Raw genomic sequence first — 20016 nt, 5'->3', positions numbered from 1 at the left:
AAAAACTGCAATTTTTCCTCAATGTTTTTGCATGGCGATATTTTTTAGGGGACTTTATTACATGGAACCCCCTATGCTGTTAGACTGCATGCAGGAGTCCCAAAACAACAAGTTAGTTGGCGAGCAGGGAAGAGAGGCGGGCAGGAATGGCAACAGTAATCGGAATAAAGCCATGGATTGCATGGGGGTCACAAGAGATTTTTTTTAACTTTTTTTTAATACAGACGCATCCCAGGTGCCCACAAGAAACAGAATTTTGCTTAGGTCTCCCACAAAATCAGACCAAGATATAAAACTGCAACACTTCTTTGCGGTGTCAGGATCCCAAAATAACAGTTATCTGCAGTTCAAATTATTTTATCAAGGGGTGGCTCATCTATAATTGGCAAGGTGCCCGGCCCACCAGAACCCTCGGCCATCATCGAGGAGCCGCGCCAGTCCAGTGAAAACACCCTGCACTCCTTCAGCTGCTTGTTGCAGCTGATGGAGCACTCGTAGGCTGGCTTGACCTGTCAAAGAGAAACGCCATATCCCTTTTACAGTTCATACCCAATCACACATGTCCAATGGGCCATGCAAGGCCAGGTGCGTTCTGCTTCCCCAGCTTTGCATGGCCAATTGGGGATGCAAGCTGGTGTACTGCACATTTGAAAGTGCGTGAAACTAATCCGGACAGTGCGTCAGAAGCGCTATGGCTCCTGCACCCCGGTGCAGGAACCAGGAAGTGCTCTTTGCTTCCAGGTTCCTGTTGGGAGCCAAAGGGCTTTTTGGAGGCGGTAGATTGGAGTACGGACTGAGGCTGCATACATGTACGATTTTAATTTTGTATGTTTTATATGCGTGAAAGAGTGAGTGTATGATGTGTGGGTGCGCGTGTGAATGGAATAAGTGAGTACATGTGTTGTGTGAATGTGTGCGTGTCTGTGCTGGGTCGTGGAGCTGATTTCGGCGGATGGGGTTAACAACATTTTTTACTGGGCACCCATTCATCAAAAAAACATCACCCTTTCTTATATCAACCAGTGGTTGGTAAAAGAAATGATGATGTGCTATTACGTAGCTCAACTGACATTTTGGGGAAGCCTCTCCTGCCATTTCTTACTATGGCATGACATTTTTGTAATGGGTATCTTTGATAAAGCAAGCATTTTAAGTGTTATTACATGTCTATAGTGGCCTACTGTGTAGCCAGTTTTGACACGTTTTCTTATTGTGGCATGGCTTTTTAAAAGGCAATGCTAGAGTATGTTTTTCCATGGGGATACAGCCATATATTGGCAGAGCTAGTGTGGGCATATTTTCTTTTAGTATCATTACTGTCATTATGTGCAAAGCAAACAGGGAATGTTCTGAGATGGGATATATTGCTGCAGCCGGAATGGAACAGTATTGGCATAACAAGCACAAACATGTTTTTACTGGCATATTTTGTTGGCAAAGACCCTGAAAATGCATTGGGAAACGCTCCTGGTGCCCTGCTGGTGACTCGCATCTATTCTATTTTTGAATTGGCCATACACTACACAACCAATTGCACACTGACTTTTTACTACATTTTTTTCACAGAAAGTGTGCTGTATAATGCACAATTTGATTGCAATATTTTAAAAAAAAAAATCTTGAAGGTGGAGGGAGGGAGCGCCCCCCCCCCCTCCCCCTCCCCAGACCCACTTGGTTGGTTCAGGCTCCTTCACTGTGCTTGGTCGCTCATGCATACTTGCGGGAAATATTTGCATGCCCCTCATATTAAAAAAAAAAAAAGAAAATCACCAGACGCCTTGCATTTCCTTATACACAGCTGTGGAGGCGGCAACGTGACCTCAGGCCATCGTACAATGACCCTAGTACATACATCGGGCACTACAGCCATACCATTTGTGCACGCAGAGCTCAGTGTGCGCTATGCAGTTTGCTTACTTATTAACAGTCATATTTTTTTATCACAGCAGGTTTAGACTCCATTTCAATGAAAATATCAACGTACCAACATCTGTCAAAGACCATTCAGATTTTCTTTCCAACAAACGTCATTCACTTTGTAATGAAAAGCAATGCAAGATGAACATTATGCGCATTGCAACATATGGAAGCCATATGAATAGCTCGTCTTTCTGGCGGGTTTAGGAAAACATTTTTGCTTTGAAAAATGTTTTACATGTGCGACTCTTGGAAAGCTCTAGAATGTTAGTAGCCCTGCAGTTCAGGCATGAACACATTGATGCACTAAGTCTCTTTTTTTGACCAGCCAATGTGCTGTATCAAGCCATCTAGAAGAACACTTAATAATCTAGAAATGCTCAGCCTACAGTATGCCAGAATTGGAATTTAAAAAGGAGAAACACAAATGATTGTGGTAGTAAAGGGTCATGCTGCCAGACTAGAACCATACAACAGAGTCATGGGTGTATGAGTTGAACCCTATGCTAAGCATTTCTGAAGCCGCCCCGTGAATCACGTGAAGTCGTGTGAGCAATCAAGGGCATATTTTAGGTAATTTGTGGGTTCTCTTGGTTAGAGACCAGTTGCAGTCTGTGTTAATTATCCTTCTGCTAACTTGATTATTTCCCTGCAGGCCCAACACCATATATGTGTGTTTAAAAAACGCGGAAGGAAATATGGCAATAGCTTGCAATAATGAAATACTCTGAGATGGAAAAGAAGCTTTGCCAAGTATGCTTGGGTTTACTATTGTCTTAAGTGAACTTAAATGCCCTCCTCTTTTGCAGTTATTCTGTCGCGAGTCAACAGCATTTAGTCTGAATGCACAACGTCTCTAACTACCTAAATACGTTTTTGGAATACTTGAACTCATCTGGCTCTTGCTACTGCTGTTACTGGTTATCCAATGTGATTACATAATTTGCAATCATGTACATTCGTTGCAGTAACAAGAGCCTGGCTAATACAATAGCATATCACTATCCAGAAACAAATAACCAACAGCCAAAAACGAAAGTGACTTTAAAACCTACTCGCTTCCAGCCAAGAGTCCTCGTCACAGTGAATTCGTCACAGTGCATTATGCTTTGGACTAGTGGGACTTCACCTTCGTCACAATGCACTCTTCTCTGGAGAGGCCATTGAGCACCCTTCTCTGGATTATAAATGCTTGCCCCTTCTCGCTAAAGCATGCTCCTTCCGCTTTGGATTTTTCGTGTTCCCAGATTGCGATTAGCATTAACTATGTTTTGGAATTCAAAGACCTCTTCACCATTATTGTTAAAGAACCTTTTGCTTCAGTTGACTGGCAGTTCGCCATCCTTGCAACAGTATGCAATGCTTTGGTTTGTTGGGGCTCTGGGGCAACTACTGTATTAAACTAAACCGAATTATAAACTCACTTGGAACTCTTATTAACGCCAAAACTGACAAAAAAGCAAATTCAAAAGATATTTAATGTAAATGGAGCACCTAATGCAATGATCTTCCAACTCGTCCATTTCGCACCTGGCAAAGGCAGGGAGGTTTTAGAGGTGGTAGGAAGCAAGGTGGCAAAGTATTATTCTCATTGCTGCCATCCAGGTGTACTCATGTCTAAAGGTACTTGCGCACATATCAATTTGTACCCCAAAAATCTAAAGCCACAAATTGTTATCTATCACCACTAAACATGAAACAGCAAATGTGTTAGTTTTGTTTGACATGTGAGATTTAGTAATCCATTCTATGATCTAGCTATAACCTGTTAGAGATGATTGGAGCATGCCAGAGTTGTAGTTTTACATGCAAGCTGTACTATACCTAAAGTGGGTGCACTGGCACTTCGGCTGCGATCTTCCACACGCAGAAGAAGAATGGAAAAGAACACGCAGAAGGACAAGGTAAAACATACAGTAAACATACACAAATTATATTAATCATATCAAAACTGTTAATGACATTCTCAATAAAATTTAGAAAAAGCAGACTCCATGCAGAAGAGTTTTGGGGCACGCCTATTTTGAACTCTTGACTATTACATTGTTTTTTTTTAATCATCTAAACATAAATTAAATAGAAAATAATGTTTCTAAAGGATTGTCCTCCTCTCTCGGAAGTATCATGTTAAAAATATCTTCTCCAAACGCCAGTTATCCTCAAATATTTTCAGCCACCAAGAGGCACTGGGCAATTCTACCTCGGCTCTGCTGGCCGCTCACAATGCAGGACATAACGTCAGGGGCAGAATATATGGAGCTACCTGGGTTTCATGACTGCCATTCCTTTTTTATGCTTACCCAGTACACTGCTCTGGAATGCTACTTGCTTCTTGCTGTTTTTTCACCGTGTCATGCCCAGTACCCATAATGCCTCAGGCCTCAAGCTCTGAAGAGATTGCGAAAGGTAAATGTTGCTGTTAGACCTGCATATGGTTGGCCTTTGCTGCCTTGAGAAAGAACACGACACAGAGGATTGCAGAGCCTACCAATGTATGCGCTCCAAAGCCCTCTGGGAGCGTGCCTCAAATCACTTGTGTACGAGCGCAAAATAAATAAAATATCATTTCATTTCACTACACTACATCTCCCTGCACATGTGAGGAGTGAGGACACAGATTCTTCTTCGAAAGGGCCCCAATCCCTTTGGAATATATGAGAGAAAGATAACTCTTCAGGGAAGGACAAGAAGCAGCACAAAGGGAGATATGGGTCTCTCGGTGACAACATGTCTAACTCGTTTTCTGCGAAGAAGAGGAGTCACTCTCATTGCGGGGCTGTGGATGACAACTGGAGAAACCCAAACTATCCGGGTACTGTCCCTCATACGTTCCTCTACCCAAGAACAGTGTGAAGAATTCCACCATAAGCTGATTGACAGCTTTGCCAAGGCACCAGCGGATTTGGCCTTGGTTCAAGGATTTGGAATGAAGGTGCAGCAACCAAATCATGTAGGGAAGTACAAGTTGTGGAAGTTCTATTAGCATGGAGATTTGATCATTTTTAGTGTTAGTGTTAGTCATCTGTTGCAGTGTTTCAGGTTATCTTAAAATGGGATGTAGTTTTGCTTTAGTTTTGCCACACCCTAGAGAAGACTAGGCTAACAAGCACATGGTTGCAAAATGGGCAGCAAAGACATTGCTGCAGGCTTCTATTAGCATAGGGGCCTCTTGACACAATAGCCAGGGTCCTGCCATCTTGAAATAGGCCTCATCAGAGTGTGTAGATTTCTGTTATTTGGGGCACTAGACCACAATTCTGAGCCTCAGTCTTTCCATGTAATTAAACTTTATTCCTGCTTCCCCCCTGCACCCCCCCCTTTCCGAGTGTTCAGCATGCCAAGGTTAGTGGAGGAAGGGTGAGGTACAGCACACATGACTTATTGTTGCAAGGCTTAGCAGTTCCCAGGAAGCTTTTAGTGAAATGTTGAATAACGATTTCTTTTTGACAATAGATAAAATACAAGAGTTGCAAAATACATATTTTTTTGGGAACCGAGTCTTGGGAGAAGGCATTGCCAAAAACGTCAAAACTAGAACGTGGTCATACTGCCCCCTAGGGAATGATGGGACAACTGGGTCTGCAATAGGATGTTTGGTAGCACAAAAACATTAGAAATTCATTTTGAAGGAGTGGAGCCTCAGTTATGTTTTTTTTAATTCATTTTTTTATTTACTTGTGTATAGTCAAAAGAAATTGACTTTTACAAGAAGACATATTGAGGCAAATGTTCGAGTGGTCGGATGATAAACATGTTTGACTGTACATTGTGGAATGTCGATGGTCGTTGTAGAATACCGACAGCCAAGGATGGATTCTTCTTGGCGGAGAGAGATCTGAGAAAGCAAGTCCTGACTTTGGTGTCGTTTTTTGTGCTATTTTGGTGTGGTTTCAATGGAGATCATCTTTGCAAATGGCGCTTCCAATATTTTTGCAGGGACCATCTTGCTTTTTCTCCTGAGATCAGGCAGTACCACCATGTGTCTTCTTCCACGAGTACTGAGTTGGCCCAGAGTGGAGCCAAAAAGGCTGTGCGTTCTGCGTTTAAGCTAGGGCAATTAAGCACCAAGTGTCGGACTGTTTCCTGGTTGTTCAGCGTTTGGCGCAATCTGCAGCTTGTGTGTTTAGATTGTCCTCTAACCGCTAGGATCTCTCTAGTGTGTAATAGATTTAGCTGAGCTCTTAGGAAGGTTTTTCGGAGTTTCTTGTCCGGAAATTAAATACAATAAGCCAAAGGGCTTTTCAGTTTGTTAAATGTTGGCGGGAGGCGTTTTAGAAGTTTGCTCGCCACTGCCTTTTCACCTGTAGAAATCCAGTCGTCGTTTTTGAGCTTGTAGATCACTCTGTGGGTTGGCTATCAGGTCATCTAGGTTAGACGCCAAGTTATCCAGTTTGGTTTTTTGTTGGTCGGCCAAGTTGTGTAGGGCTTGACATTTGTTCATTTTGACCTCATCTTCGATGAGATTAAATATAGGGAGACCGTCTTGTATCAAGGTCTTCCTGAACAGTGAAATCGAAGACACACTGACGGTCGCTTCTAGTGACAGCAGTCCCAGCTCTCTTCTTACAGCTGATATCTGCACTGAGTTGGGGAGGCCAAGTACCGATTTCCAGAGGTAGCCTTCCAGTTTCGGCCAGATTGAGTTCGGCATGGTGATTGTTGCCTCTATACCATATGTTAAGGCCGGTACTACTTTGCCTTTGTAAAAATGAATCGCTGGTAGGAGCGAGAATTTACCGAACTTTCTGTCGATCAGTCTCATTTGTGATGTCAGATTTGTTCTTTTGTCCCATAAGTATTGCTGCATTTTGGTTTCTTGTGATGAACCATCGATGATGACTCCAAGGTAAAGTTCTGAACAACTTCAATCTGTGTTTTATTCAATGACCAAACTTTGTCCGTTTTGCGAATCTGATGGTTTTTTAGAAAGGATCATGATTTTGGTCTTGCTGTTGTTTATCGTGAGGTTGTTTGCTGTCATGTATTTGGCAAGGTTGTCCAGCTGCCGTTGCAGACCTATCGGGGTCTGATCAAGCAATATCATATCGTCCACGTATAGAATTCTTGACACCGCGATGTTTCCTATTTTCGGGGGAAAACAGCAGACTGTTTCTTCAGACTCTTTGTAATCCCCTAAGAATGCCACAAACAAGGCCGGAGCAAAGGGGCAGCCCTGCTTGACCCCTCCTCTGAAGGAATTTCTTTAGGGAGCACACCTTGTTTGTTCAGTCAGACACGCAAAGATGTCAGGGTATGGAGCTCTATTATTGGATCTAGGACTTCTTCGGGACAGTTCCAGGTTTTTAGCTTATTCCATAAGATGGTTCTGTCCACTTTGTCAAATGCCTGTCATAGGTCGATGAAGGCTGCGTAGACAGTTGGAGCTCCTTGTTTTATTTTTGCTTTGAGTATGTTTAGAAGGAATATGTTCGCAGAGGTACTGCCGTTCTTTTTAAAGCCCATCTGGAAGTGGTCTGTGCAGGGGGCCGTTTTCGTCCATTTTTGGAAATGCTGTAGTAGGAGAGTTGCAAACAGTTTTGCGATGATATCTAGATGCGCTATAGGACGGTAGTTTGCCGGATTTTTCCTACTTCCTTTCTTGAAGATCGGGACAACCGTTGCTTTGGTCCATGAGGCAGGAATCGGTCTGGTGTCTCTACAGTGCTTGAAAAGGAGACTGATTAAGTCTGTCTATTCGTTTATGTGGTTTTTTAAGTCTATGTTGGTGTTGGTGAGCCCGTCAGGACCCGGCGCTCTTGATGTTTTGAGCTTTTGAATGGCTGAGCTTATGTCTGCTTTTCATGAAAGGTCAATCCAGGGAGACAGGTTGGTCTCGGGGTGTGTTGTCTCAGTGTTCAGTGGAGCTGCAAAGAGATCAGTAAAGAATGTATCCCATGCCGATTCTGCGACTGAGTTTGCCAGGTGGGTCCCCAGGTTTCCCCGTGTTGTGTTGATTAGGGCCTAGAAGATGCCGGATCTTTTGGTCGACAGGGTTCTTAACATTGTTTCTGCGTCGTTTTGATAAAGTCCCGCTTTGTAAGACCTGAGCCATGCTTTGTAGATTTTTAGTTCTTTAGACCATGTTTTCCAGTCTAGTTCGTTGTTTTCCGCTATTGCTTTGCGTTTTAGTTTTCTCAGTGCCCTTTTTTTTTGCTGCTATTGTTTTGTCGTATGCATGGTTGAAATTGACTGTAAATTTGTTGCCCTCTTTTCGTTTGACCTTGTAATTGATCAAAAAGGGAATCTAGTTGGTCCTTGATGTACTCCCGGTGGTTATTGTGTTGTCCCCAGTTGAGACGTATTGCTGGGTTAAACTCCTTACACTTGCTGTTGTCAAGCGTAGCCGAGTTTGTTGAGTGTTAACCTCAACTGTGGCTGGGTAACATTTGGTTTGATGAGAGTTCGAGGACCAGGCCATGGACAGCATGTTGTGGTCACTTGCATTTGTTTTTACCACCAGGAACCCTTCAATTTCTGTAAGCATGGCACTAGATACGAATATGTAGTCCAGGGTGGCGGTTGAAGTTCCCCTTTCCCATGTAGGGATCTATGTATGCCAGTCCCTAATCCATGCGGTGTTGTGAAAGTTTCTAGAGGACATCAGGCTCATCCAAGCTCGGCCTCTTTCTTCTGTCAGCGACGTAAAGGAAGCTGGAACGTGAAGATCTTTCGGGTGGACACATTTTGAATTCATGTCACCACAGATGATTATAAATGTGGTGTTCCATTCGATGACAATAGAGTCTCAGCCACTGCTTGACAAAAGTCTGCAGCCGACGTTTTTTGGGGATTCCAGTAGATGGTTATTATTGCGACATTTGTCGATGACCAGGACTTTGTGGCGTTGGAGAAGTGATTCCAGTGTATGAGGACCGCCAGTACCCCCATACGATCCTGTGATACTCTTGACGATCTTCAGGTCCCGGCCCGACCGGACTGCGATAAGTAAGCCTGATGACGGGCGACCCAGAAGGCCTTTCACTGCAGGTGAGATCTCGATTTCAAAGCCGTCCATTGACAGCTTCTCCAGAAGCCATGTCTCTTGTAAGCAGAGGATGTCGAATTGGCCTAGGTCCTCGCTGTTGTAATCGGTTAGGTGGGCGTGGCCTCTGGTATTCCATGATGCTAGAGTCAGGGCCTTTTGTAAGTACGGTTTGTTTGCTGCTGTTGGTGATTGCTATTTCTTGCGATTTGGAATTAGGGCACCCTTTAGCCAATTCCAAGGGCCTCCCGCCGCCAGTTCTTTACTTTCGCTGGTAGGTGTATCACATGGTCGTCTTGTCGGCGGTTCCTGTCTGCTGTTTCTGGAGCTGTAGATTCTGTTTCGATGGGGGGAGCATTCCCTGTAGCTCTGTCTGCTTTGGTATCCCTGCAGTATGTCGGTGCTCGAGTAGAGAGGTCTTGGCCTGGTCTGTTCTTTGACGTCGTAGGGATGGGATGACTCCATTGTGGCAGTCGAATGTTTCCGATAATTCTTGTCGATTCTCTCCTCAAAGTGACTCTTCAGCTCAGCTATCCGAGAGTTGTGATGGTCTTCTGGTTTAGAGTCGTGTTTCCTTATGTTCACGGTGGCTTCCTCAAGTTTTTTTTTTTTTTTTTTTATCATGTTCCCGGGACTTTTTATTTCTGATAATAGAAAGCCAGCTAGTTTCAGCTCTCTGCTAGCCTCCCGTGTCAAATCTTGAATTGCTGTTGCCTTGATGTGTAAGTAAGCTTTTGCCTTGTTTTCTCTGTGGTACGGCTCGATGAGCTTGAAACTGTCAGTCTTTAGCTTTTTTAGGGTGGTTGTATTTGCCACTATTCTCAGCACGGATTTTCGATTCAGGACCATGTATTTGTCCTTACTTGAAGCCTGTTCCAATTTGAAGAGTCAGGTTTTTTCTTGAGTGGTCACACCAGCCTCTGTTTTGTCTGAGGGTCTGTTTGCGTTTTGAGAGTGCTTGGTCGGACTAGAACGCCGCAGCCGCTTGGGTGATGCTTCTGGATGCGGCGCTAGTGGTGTTAGTACTGCTGCTGAAGGTAGAGGCTTTTTTTGTTGCTGAAGATCGTTGTCAGTTTTCTGTTTGGGTGGCTCATTTTCAGGCTGACGGAGAACTATGGGCGAAGTGGCTGTTCTATATGCGCCTTTTGGGGTCGTTTGGCCGTCTTTTGGCATGCCACTTCTGCGGGGGACTGTGGGTTTATCTCGTCTGGCTCCTGTTCTAGATGTTGAGATAGATTTGTTATGAGACTTGACTCCAAGAAGTCGCTCGTAGTGTTGGGAGATTTCGCAAGGTCGATGGGCATGACCGCTTTGTTCGTTGATGGACTAAGTCCTGAATCTGTTGTAGTTTGTTGAGCATCAAGGGTTTTGGGGTTGAGTGCAGGAGGGATCGGGGCTTGCCTCCAATTTTCCGACTGATCTTTTTCTGATTTTTTAGGGCTTTCTTTCATGTTCCGGGCCCGTGTTGGCCTCCGTTTGTCTGTGTCTATAATGGGTTTGTCTTGAATTGCGTTTCGTTTGTTTTAGAGGGCATTGTGGGTTGTTTGTTGAATATTAATGCAAATCCCTTGTTGCAACTGCCCTGGGGCGTCTGTGTGGATTTCTGTGCAGAAGATGCAGCTGCAGAGCCTTTTTGTCTGTTTGCCCCCGTGCCGGTTTCAGGATCCTCCTCGTTCAGGTCCCGTTTTCTTTGTGATATGTTGTATTTCAAGTCTATGGCTGTTATGAATCCTTCCAGAAATGTTAGCTTGGACTGAATGAGTGCTAACATCATGGTGTTGTCTCTGGAGGTGCCGCTGATGCTCTCAAAGTTTGCAGAAAGGGGCCATTGCAATTGTTATAGCCGACATGACTGTTGTCATGTCCCGTCTATTGTTTGGTGAATCTTTTGGCGTGTCAGGTAGAAGTTCTCTCAGCCTTCTGGTTTTCAGTGGTGTAGCCAGATGCTCTGTGCAGGGTGGGTCCATGGCGGGTCGCCGGGTTCTATCTGAGCTAAACACGTCCTCGGCTGGCTGATGCGGCTGAGGTGAGGAGTTCCACGGGCCCGTGTCGTCGTGTCCTCGGGGCAGTGAGTCAATTGTGGATTCTGGAAGACTCAGCGGAGGGTTTAGACTTGAGAGATGAATTTTTGCCCAAGGTTGCACATTCATCGTTCTTCCTTGAGGGTAGACTTTAGGGAGAAGTAGCTCAAGTAACTCCGGCTTATCCTGTGTATGTACCAGGACGTCCGCCGCAGGTGCTTGTGTGGTTTTGTCTGTTAAAGTGGGCTCAGGTTGGGTGATTGCCCCTGGGGTACCGGTGTTTACAGGCCGGTCGTCAAGCTGTCGGGTAGCTTCACCCTCTTGGGTGTCTTTCCGTTTGTCCAGCACTGCTACTGTTTTCCTGAGTTTGCGCAGTGGGGGAGTGTCTTCCAGAGCTTCTAAAATGTCCGCGTCCGAAGGCTCATTGTCAGAGGGTAATTTCCGGTTGCCTTGTGTTTTGACGAAGTTCATCAGGGCGGTGGAACGCAGAGGGGTCGGTAGACTGTTTTTTCCAACACCATGTTTTTTATTAGTGTTTTGGTTGGAGGTGTAGGCGTTGTCTGCGATCTCTTTTACCTTAGGTCCGTCTTTTTTTTGTGTGGCTGTGTTTTCCTTACTACCGTGTGTGGGGGGTGCTTGAGATTTGCCCCTTCCTCTTTTTTTGTAAGGAATCCGCGTTCTTTTCACAAGCTGTGAGAAGGTTGGTTTTGTTGCATCGGCCGGAATGGGGTCTTGGATGGGCTGCTCCATGTTTGTTTCTTGGGCCGGGGGTCGCTGCAATTCCACCTGTAAGTCTTTTGTTGGCATCAGGATCCCAGCTTGCTTCTGCTTGGCAGAGGACATGCCACTGGGACTCAGTAAGGCGTCTAAAGGCTCTGGTGTTTCCTGTGAGACCTGAGCCTTGTGTGGCTCGTGGGGTTCAGGTTGGACGTCACCCGGGTGCACATGTATGATGGCACTGATCCTGACGGGTATTGCCCTGAGCAGTTCATCCAGAGCAGCTGGACTACTTATGCCGTTCGGCCGCGAGTCAGGTGGCAGATCAGATGGCGGCTCAGATGGCTCAGATCACTCCCGTCCACCCGCACTGCTGCCCCAAGGACCTGCGTGAGAGGTCCTCCGACCCACTCGCGTGAAGGGCCACTCGCCAAGGCGGTAGGGAGGCAGACGGTTCGGGCGATCGTACATGGGAGCGCCACCTCCAGCAGCGTTTGGGCTCCTCCCACCGAACACGGTGTGAGAGGCCGCACTGTAGACGCCGGAGCCAGATGCGGCTGGGCCAACGGTCCGGTACCTGAGGCCGGTAAGACACTTGACTTGTTCTCCAAGTTGTGTTGGAGTCTTTGTAGCGGTCTTTGTGCAGTTTCAACTGCAATGTTAAGTTTCGATGGAGGTGAGGGTGTGCGGGCGTCAAAAACACTATCCCCTGCGGGGCGGGGGGTTGGTGCACAGAGGTTGCTGCTTTGTTTTGGAGTCGGGGGATTTCTTTTTCATGCGACTCCTGAGGCAGCGTTGTTCTGAATCCTCCTCCATTGTCTATGGTCGATGGACGAGGGTCGGGTTGTAAGCGGTGCTGTAGGGGATGTGTAAGGCTGGGTGTGTTTTCGGAGTGTTCACGGTACTCACGATAACACTTTCCAACACCGTCCTGGTACCTTCGGCTCCCTCGGCTGCCGAGGACTGCAGGACTGCCCAACTTTGCTCAACTTCGCTCGGCTCCGCGTTCCACTCCGCGGACTGCTGCTGGGCTTAAGTGGGTCCTCCCACAAAACGAACTGGAAGGCAGACTGCTGACTGCAGGACTGCCCAACTTCGCTCGGCTCCGCGCTCCGCGGACTGCTGCTGGGCTTAAGTGGGTCCTCCCACAAAACGAACTGGAAGGCAGACTGCTGACTGCAGGACTGCCCAACTTTGCTCAACTTCACTCGGCTCCACGTTCCCAGCAAACAGCAAATTCTATTTTTCTTGATATGGCCGTTTCCCTCTGGTCCCATGACTCCTGTCTCACCATCCCACCCAAAAACAAAAGCGCGAGTTTCACCAGCCCTGGGACACAAATGTTTGAGAGGTATGGCCCGTGTGCCTGAACTTGGGTGCCCGTTTTGCAAGAGAGACAGTTCGACCATAGCATGTGAAAAGACTTTTTTATTTTGTTTTAAACTTTATTGGTACACTTGGCATCACACAACACAACTTCACAGATTAATAAGCTATCAATACAATTGTCACATACAATGAGGATGGTCATTATGGTTCTTGAACCGTGTAGAATACATTTGGATACAAAAGGGGTCATTGGATTGTGAATTTATATGTCCATTTGGGTATTGTGGTCAGGGTCAAATAGCATGAGACCAGTTCACTCCTATTATAGTTATGTTATGTTATATAAACTTAATAAAGCGCACATACACCCAAAGGCATCTTGGCACTAGTTACAGAAGGAGAATACAATCAGAAAACGGCCAATAGCCACAATAAGCGGACCTAGAACAAAGTGGTTTTCAGCAGCCGGCGGAAGGTAAGATGGTCTTCAGTTGCACGAAGAGCAGTAGGCAGCTTATTCCAGTCTGTAGCAGCCGCGACAGAAAAGGCACGGCCTCCCATACATGACAACCGATATCTAGGAACAATGAGAAGACACGCAGCAAATGGGAAGGAGTATAATGAGCAAATTTAGCTTGGAGATACTCAGCACCCACGCCATAAAAGGCACGGTGCACCAGACAGAGCGATTTGAACAAGATCCGGCTGGCCACAGGAAGCCAGTGAAGTTTCTTGAGCAGAGGAGAAATGTGAGATCCAAAAGGAGGATGAAATATAGAACGAACAGCAGCATTTTGCAGTAATTGAAGCCTTTGGATGAGATAGCGAGGCTGGGCCAAATTAAGAGAGTTGCAATAGTCGAGAGTGCTGAGGACCAAAGCTGCCACTACCGGAGCCTGGCATTCAGCAGGGACAAAAGACAGGACTTTCCACAGAATGCAGAGTTTAAAGTGCCCAGCACTACACACGCTAGCCACCTGGTTGTCATGGGACAAAGAGGCAGAGATCTTGACGCCGAGGTTGTAGAAAAATTGGACCGGAATAGGAAGAGGGCCGAGGCTCGGTGGCCAGAATTGCGGGGTCCAAAAAAGAAGGGGGGGGGGAGACAAAGTACCCACAACCAGGACCTCGGTCTTACTGCCATTCAGTTTTAGCCAATTGATCATCATCCAATGCCCCAGATCCTCCAAACAGTTCCTGAGTCGTGCAACAGTCTCAGCTTGAGTGAGATCCAGGCGGACAAGAATCTGAGTATCGTCCGCATAAGAGTAGTAACGGAAACCATGTGAATGAATAAGAAGCAGAAGAGATCTGATATAGATAATAAAAAGAATAGGAGAAAGTGCAGAGCCCTGATGAACGCCACAAAGAAGTGTAACCAACTTAGATCGGAAAGGGGGAAGAGAAATACACGGTCAACGATCAGACAGAAACAACGTGAACCAGTCAAGAACCTGGCCAGTAAGACCAGCATTGGAGAGGCGAGAGAGCAAGATGGAATGATCAACAGTGTTGAAGGCGGCCGATAAATCCAAAAGTAGGACTGCTCCGACCCCACCCTTGTCCACCAAACGCACCAGGTCATCAAGTACCGAGTTCAAGACAGATAAACCAGACTGAAAAGGATCGAAGAAATGAGAAGACTCAAGAAAGTTAGAGAGAATAGGGGAGACCAAAGCCTCCATCAGCTTCATAAGAAAGGGAAGGAGTGAGATAGGACGATAGTTAGACAGCACATCAGGATCAAGAGACGGTTTCTTAAGCAGAGGGACAACTAGGGCATGCTTAAGGGACGGAGGAATAAGCCCTGTAGAGAAGGAGATATTCACAGCAGAAGTAATATGCTCAATGAGGTCAGCCGAGACCTCCTTTAAAAGAATAAGAGGTATAGCATCATTAGGAGATGCAGACTTGTTATGCTTGAGCTAAAACATGGCGCTGGTGCGCAGTGTATTCTGGGGGCACTCAGAGCCATACTGGATATTTACTCCATTCCTCAGTGAAAAGCTGTACTTACTTTGCTGAGAGCTGAATTTACTTTGCTGAAGAAAACATGCTTTCCAAACCTGGTATGCAAGTCAAGGACATTCTGCTGGGAAAGCTGGTTTTGTTATGTCTTGTTATGAGTTATGGGACCGTTTTCCGTGGCGTTTGTTCTTAGGAGAGGGAAGCGCTTTGCTCCTTGAGGTTACTGTTGGTTGACCCAGCTGGCAACCAACGGTTACCCATCAATGCGCAAGTGCATTGCCAGAAGGTTCGAGAAATTACCACCCCTTTTTGAGGAGTGCATATATGCGGAACCCCTCAACGGTCAGATGGGACAAGTACAAAGACGTCAGTCGGAAGGGGGACGCCTTTGTCCGGCATACCTGTGGGCTGTTGTGCTCTCGGCCTGGCTGTTATCAGGGTCTTCCAGCCGCTTCTGGCGAGATGAGGGATTCAGTTACGCCCACAGTGATGTATTTTCTTTGGAATTCTCTGTCTTTTCTGTGATTTATTTCGGTGTTATCACTTGTTGCTTCCAAGCTTTGAATAAATAGCCGTATAAGTGCTCATTATTTTCTAAGCGTGCGTGTGGTTGTAAGTCATTGCGTCGTCTACCTGCGTTTAAAGTATTGGCTCTGCAATTGCGCTGGTGATTAATGACTGTCCGTGCACTCTGGGCGAGCAATACAGGACTTCAGTCTAGAAATAGCAGACAGAACGTCGGAATTAGAAAACTGCGGAAACAGGGACCAAGAGGCAGTAGGGGGAGGAGATGAAATAAGGATTTTAGGAGCTGTAAGCGACGGCAGACCAGCTTCTATATGGTCACGAATAGTAGAGATTTTTTCAAGAAAGAAATCAGAGAGAGAGTCACATAAACCTTGCAAAGGGGGGACAGAGGCCATGCCATTCTCAGGGGAGGAAAGAGACTGGACTGGGACTGAGGTGTATCCTGTTCAGCTGTTCTGCACCAGAGGTACGATTTGAGTGGGCACCAAATATTGCTCGGCTTGGATTTGGGAGGTTGCATGTGTGCCCATTGTTCCTCCATGTCATTAGCCCATATCACATCCTTTAGCCAGTGGTCTTCGTTTGGGGCATTTACACTTGTCCAGCGTAGAAGGATTCAGCACTTGGCCAGCAAGGGGAACAGTCGCACAATCTACCCACATTGCCTAATAGAGGGTTTGAAATGTGGAACAGGCAGAGTAATGGACGAGGGATGACAATTTTGTCTATAATTTCTGACAGCATCTTACACACATCCTTCCAAAAGGCCACCAGTTGCGGACAGTCCTATATCAATGGGAAGTATTTAGCGTGGGACAACCCCCAGATCCCTCATTGGAAAACATGCACACACTGTCTGGGGTGTAGATATAGCAGTGTACTGAAATCGGGAGTTACAGGACACCCTGCGTGTTTGTGCGCACATGTCAGTCCATAGTCTGTCAGTAACCTCAATCTGGAGGTCCTCAGCCTTATTAGCCTGTACATTGTGGCGTGGTGCGCTCGTGTGGGTCTGGATTAGGCAATGTAGGGTACATATCCGACTTCTATTGTGCCCCACTGTCAGGAAAAATTCCAACAAGGGATCATTAGGAGGCTTGATTGGGAAGCAGCTCCACAACTTACTACACGCTCCACGCAGTCCCGCATTTAGCAGCCACTGTGAGGATGCGTTGTGTTTGGGCACCGGGATATCAGTAGTTTGAATGAAATTGTCCTCCCTATACAGAAACCCCAGTGTGTGAAACCACTGGCGCTCCCAGGTATAGCGCAAGCTTGCACAGACTTGCGGGAGGGACGGGACACAGTTCCAGAGTGGGAAGTTTTCATGGCATGGGTCGTGTATGCCCGTTTCCTCCCATATTTTGCACCAAGCTAGTGTTGTGGTGCAGGCAGGGAGAAATCCGCAGTAGTCCATGAATCCATTGGGGAGGACTAGCGATCGTAGGTCCCAGTCCCCCGCAGAGTATTGCTTGAGTTGTGTATGAGGTGGGGGTGGGTTATCTTCAAACCAGTTGGCCGCAAATTGTGCCTCCGCGTCTAGTACACTCGGAAGTCGGGGGCCGAAAACCCACCCTTATCATATGGTTGCGCTAATGTGTCCTATTTCAGTCGTACTGCCCCGAAGTGCCAGACAAATTTGCAAATGTCCCTTTCCAATTCTTGACAGAACAGTCGCCCAGGACCTATCAGTATGTTAAGGAAGAAATGTAAGAGCTTAGGCAGAACATTTGAGGAGCGCTATCTTGCCTGCTACCGTAATGGGGAGATGGGTCCAGCTGGACAGCTTCGATTGCAGGCAAGTCAAATACTTTCCATAGTTACAGTCATGCAGCTCAGGGCTGTGTCTTGCAACCGTTATCCTTAGGTAGCGCATATATTCCGGGGCCCACTTGAATCCCTGTAGGTCATCGGGTTGGGTGGTGGTGCCCGTAAGGGGAAAAAGTTCGGATTTACTGCAATTCACCCTAAGGTCCGATAACACCCCAAAATGTAAGATGGCATCCGTTGCTGGTCGTAGATTTGTTTGAGGGTGTTGTGTATATATCAGTGGATTGTGCGCATAGAGTGAGACTATCTACGGTTCACCCGCTATTCTGATCCCCTCTGTGCCCATGTTGGAGCTTTATCATGTCTGCCATTGGTTCTATAATGATAGCAAATATTAGAGGAAGCTAAGGGAAGCCTTGGCGGGTGCCTCTGCCGATCTCAAAATGCGGGTAAAGCAACCCGTTCGTATTAACCCTAGCTGTTTGTGTTGTGTATAAGAGGCGTAGGGCCTCTAGGAATCTCTGACCAAAACCACATTTGGTCAACACGGTGTACATACATCGCCATGACACAGAGTCAAACGCTTTTTGGATGTCTAACGTGGCTGCTACAGCTTGAGCCCTGCGATCTATTTGTGCTAATATATTGAAGCGGCGACATAGGTTTGATGCTGTGGAACTGCCCGAGATAAATCCTGATTGATCAGGGTGAATAATGTATGGCATACTTGGTATCAGCCGAGTGGCAAGGATTTTCGCAAACACCTTTACATCTGTGTTAAATAAGGATAGGGGGCGATAGGATCCACATTGATCTGCAGGCTTTTCTGGCTTCAGCAAGACCGTGATAACTGCCATGGTGACTGGGAGTGGCATGGATATGAGGGCCTCCTGCCAGACCTGGAAAAGGTATGGAGCTAGGGGTGCCTTGTAGCGTATATAGAAATCAGCTGTAAGGCCATCGGTACCAGGGACTTTTCCAGGTGGCAGGTGGTTATCGCCCGAGTAATGTCAGATATGGAGATCGGGAGGTCTAGTAGAGCCTTGGTATCCTGCGATATCTGGCTAAGTGGAAAGGCATCAAGGAATATATACATTTCCTCCTGTGTACATGTATCTTTGCTAGTGTATAAATTGCTACAAAAACCAGCAAATGTTTCATTTTCATTGATGGCCTCAGGAGTGTGAACTGAGTCCCCTGCAGTGTTCATTATAAGAGGGATACACTGATCACTGGTCTCTTGCTTTGCCATGCGAGCGGGTAGTCTGCCAGGTCTGTCCCGGTCTGTCACCTTCCCCATATCTCCCAGCGGACATCAGGGAATCCAAGAACTTGACCTCACAGTCTGCATGTGTCCTTAAGGTATCTATGGCCTCTTTGATCTGTGGTAGCGTGACTCTAGGGGGACTACTAGTTAGTCCATGTTCCAACCTTTGTAGCTTGCTTTCCATTTGTCATATTGCGCTGGATGGCCTTAAGGACACTGAACTCTGCCGACAACGCTATACCCCGGATATAGACCATAAAAGCCTCCCAGAGCACACCAGCAGACGATACTGAGCCTACATTTTGGTCTTAGTATAGCCGCACATGTTCATCAATTGTAGATGCAAACGCCACATCCTGGAGCGCCAGCGGTTTAAATCGCCAGTTGCTACGAGGCCTGGCGAACGTGAATAGTGCTAGGGAGATGGTGACTGGGGAATGGTCAGAGTAGGTGCGAGGAGACATGTTGGCGTTGCTGACCCCTACCAGCAGTGTGTCGGTGACAAGCCACATGTCAATACGTGAGTAGGAGCCGTGGACCAACAAGTAAAAAGAATAGGAACAGTCCTTGTGTAATGTCCTCCAAAAATCCACCAGACCCAGGGTATGCATGCCCTCTGTAATCGTAGAGGCTGCTCATGTGAGCGCTCTTTGGGCGTGTGTGGATCTGTCCAGTTTCAAGTCAATGATAGTATTAAAGTCACCCCCCCACAAAATAGGGATTAGAGGATATCGGGCTAGTTCCTCTTAAACTGAGGGTCATCGATGTTAGGGCCATACACATTCAGCAACATTTCCCTCCCTGCAAGGACACCATACACCAAAACATCCCTGCCTAGAGGGTCTGCCTTTGCATATTTGCATTTCAATGGGAGTGATTTGTGTATCATGGTCATGACCCCTCTGGCTTGTGAGGAGTATGTAGTGTAGAAGCGGTTGCCTCCCGAGTTTTTAGCAAACCCTTTGCATGTTGCTGCGAGAGCCTGGGATTCCTGCAGGTACATAATTTGGGCTTTGTGTCAACATATAGGCGGATCTTACGCCGCTTATTAGGATTCCATAGGGCCCGGCGATTCCAACTTAGGCAGGTTATGTCTCCCATTTGGGTGCAGGATAATCAATGGTGTCTCCATTAATATGTAGATAAGGCCCTCCCTGCGTCTTTAAGGACCTGCTTGCAATTCTCATTGTCATGGTCGTAAGTGCAGTGCATACCAAGTGTTTTTTTTAACAAACTTAAACTCCTCCCCCCTCCCACATCGTCCCCAGAACTAGGGAGATGATACACCCCCCCACACGAGAACCATCCCAACCTGTAAACGCAACATTGCACAGTCACCCATGCCAGCACAGGACTTAGATACAAATAGAGAGGATAAGTGTTCACGTACTTCTCATATAGTTGCCCCTGTCGGGGGGTGGTACACCCACCATCATTGGTTGATCTACAGATGTGAGGGCTGCCTTTCTTAATATCATAGTGAGTACTACACCGACAGTACTTCAGGTGCACAAGAT

General features: G+C 46.6%; 1 protein-coding gene across 17 annotated transcripts in view; it reads right to left on the bottom strand.

The window, feature by feature from the left end:
* PPFIBP1 (PPFIA binding protein 1) overlaps positions 1-20016 on the bottom strand; it is a 1584927-nt gene that overhangs the window by 505895 nt on the left and 1059016 nt on the right. For 13 of the 17 annotated variants that reach the window (XM_069628106.1, XM_069628107.1, XM_069628105.1 and 10 more), the window contains one exon: positions 3742-3774. The exons of the other annotated variants lie outside the window; for them this stretch is intronic. In XM_069628106.1, the coding sequence (XP_069484207.1) occupies positions 3742-3774 (33 nt within the window). The remainder of the gene's footprint in view (positions 1-3741; positions 3775-20016) is intronic. 17 annotated transcript variants of the gene reach the window in all.

The sequence above is a fragment of the Ambystoma mexicanum genome, chromosome 12 (genome assembly GCF_040938575.1).
Source record: "Ambystoma mexicanum isolate Mex_15411 chromosome 12, UKY_AmexF1_1, whole genome shotgun sequence".
In the NCBI taxonomy this organism is placed as follows: domain Eukaryota; kingdom Metazoa; phylum Chordata; class Amphibia; order Caudata; family Ambystomatidae; genus Ambystoma; species Ambystoma mexicanum.
This window is presented reverse-complemented; position numbering and strand designations above follow the sequence as displayed.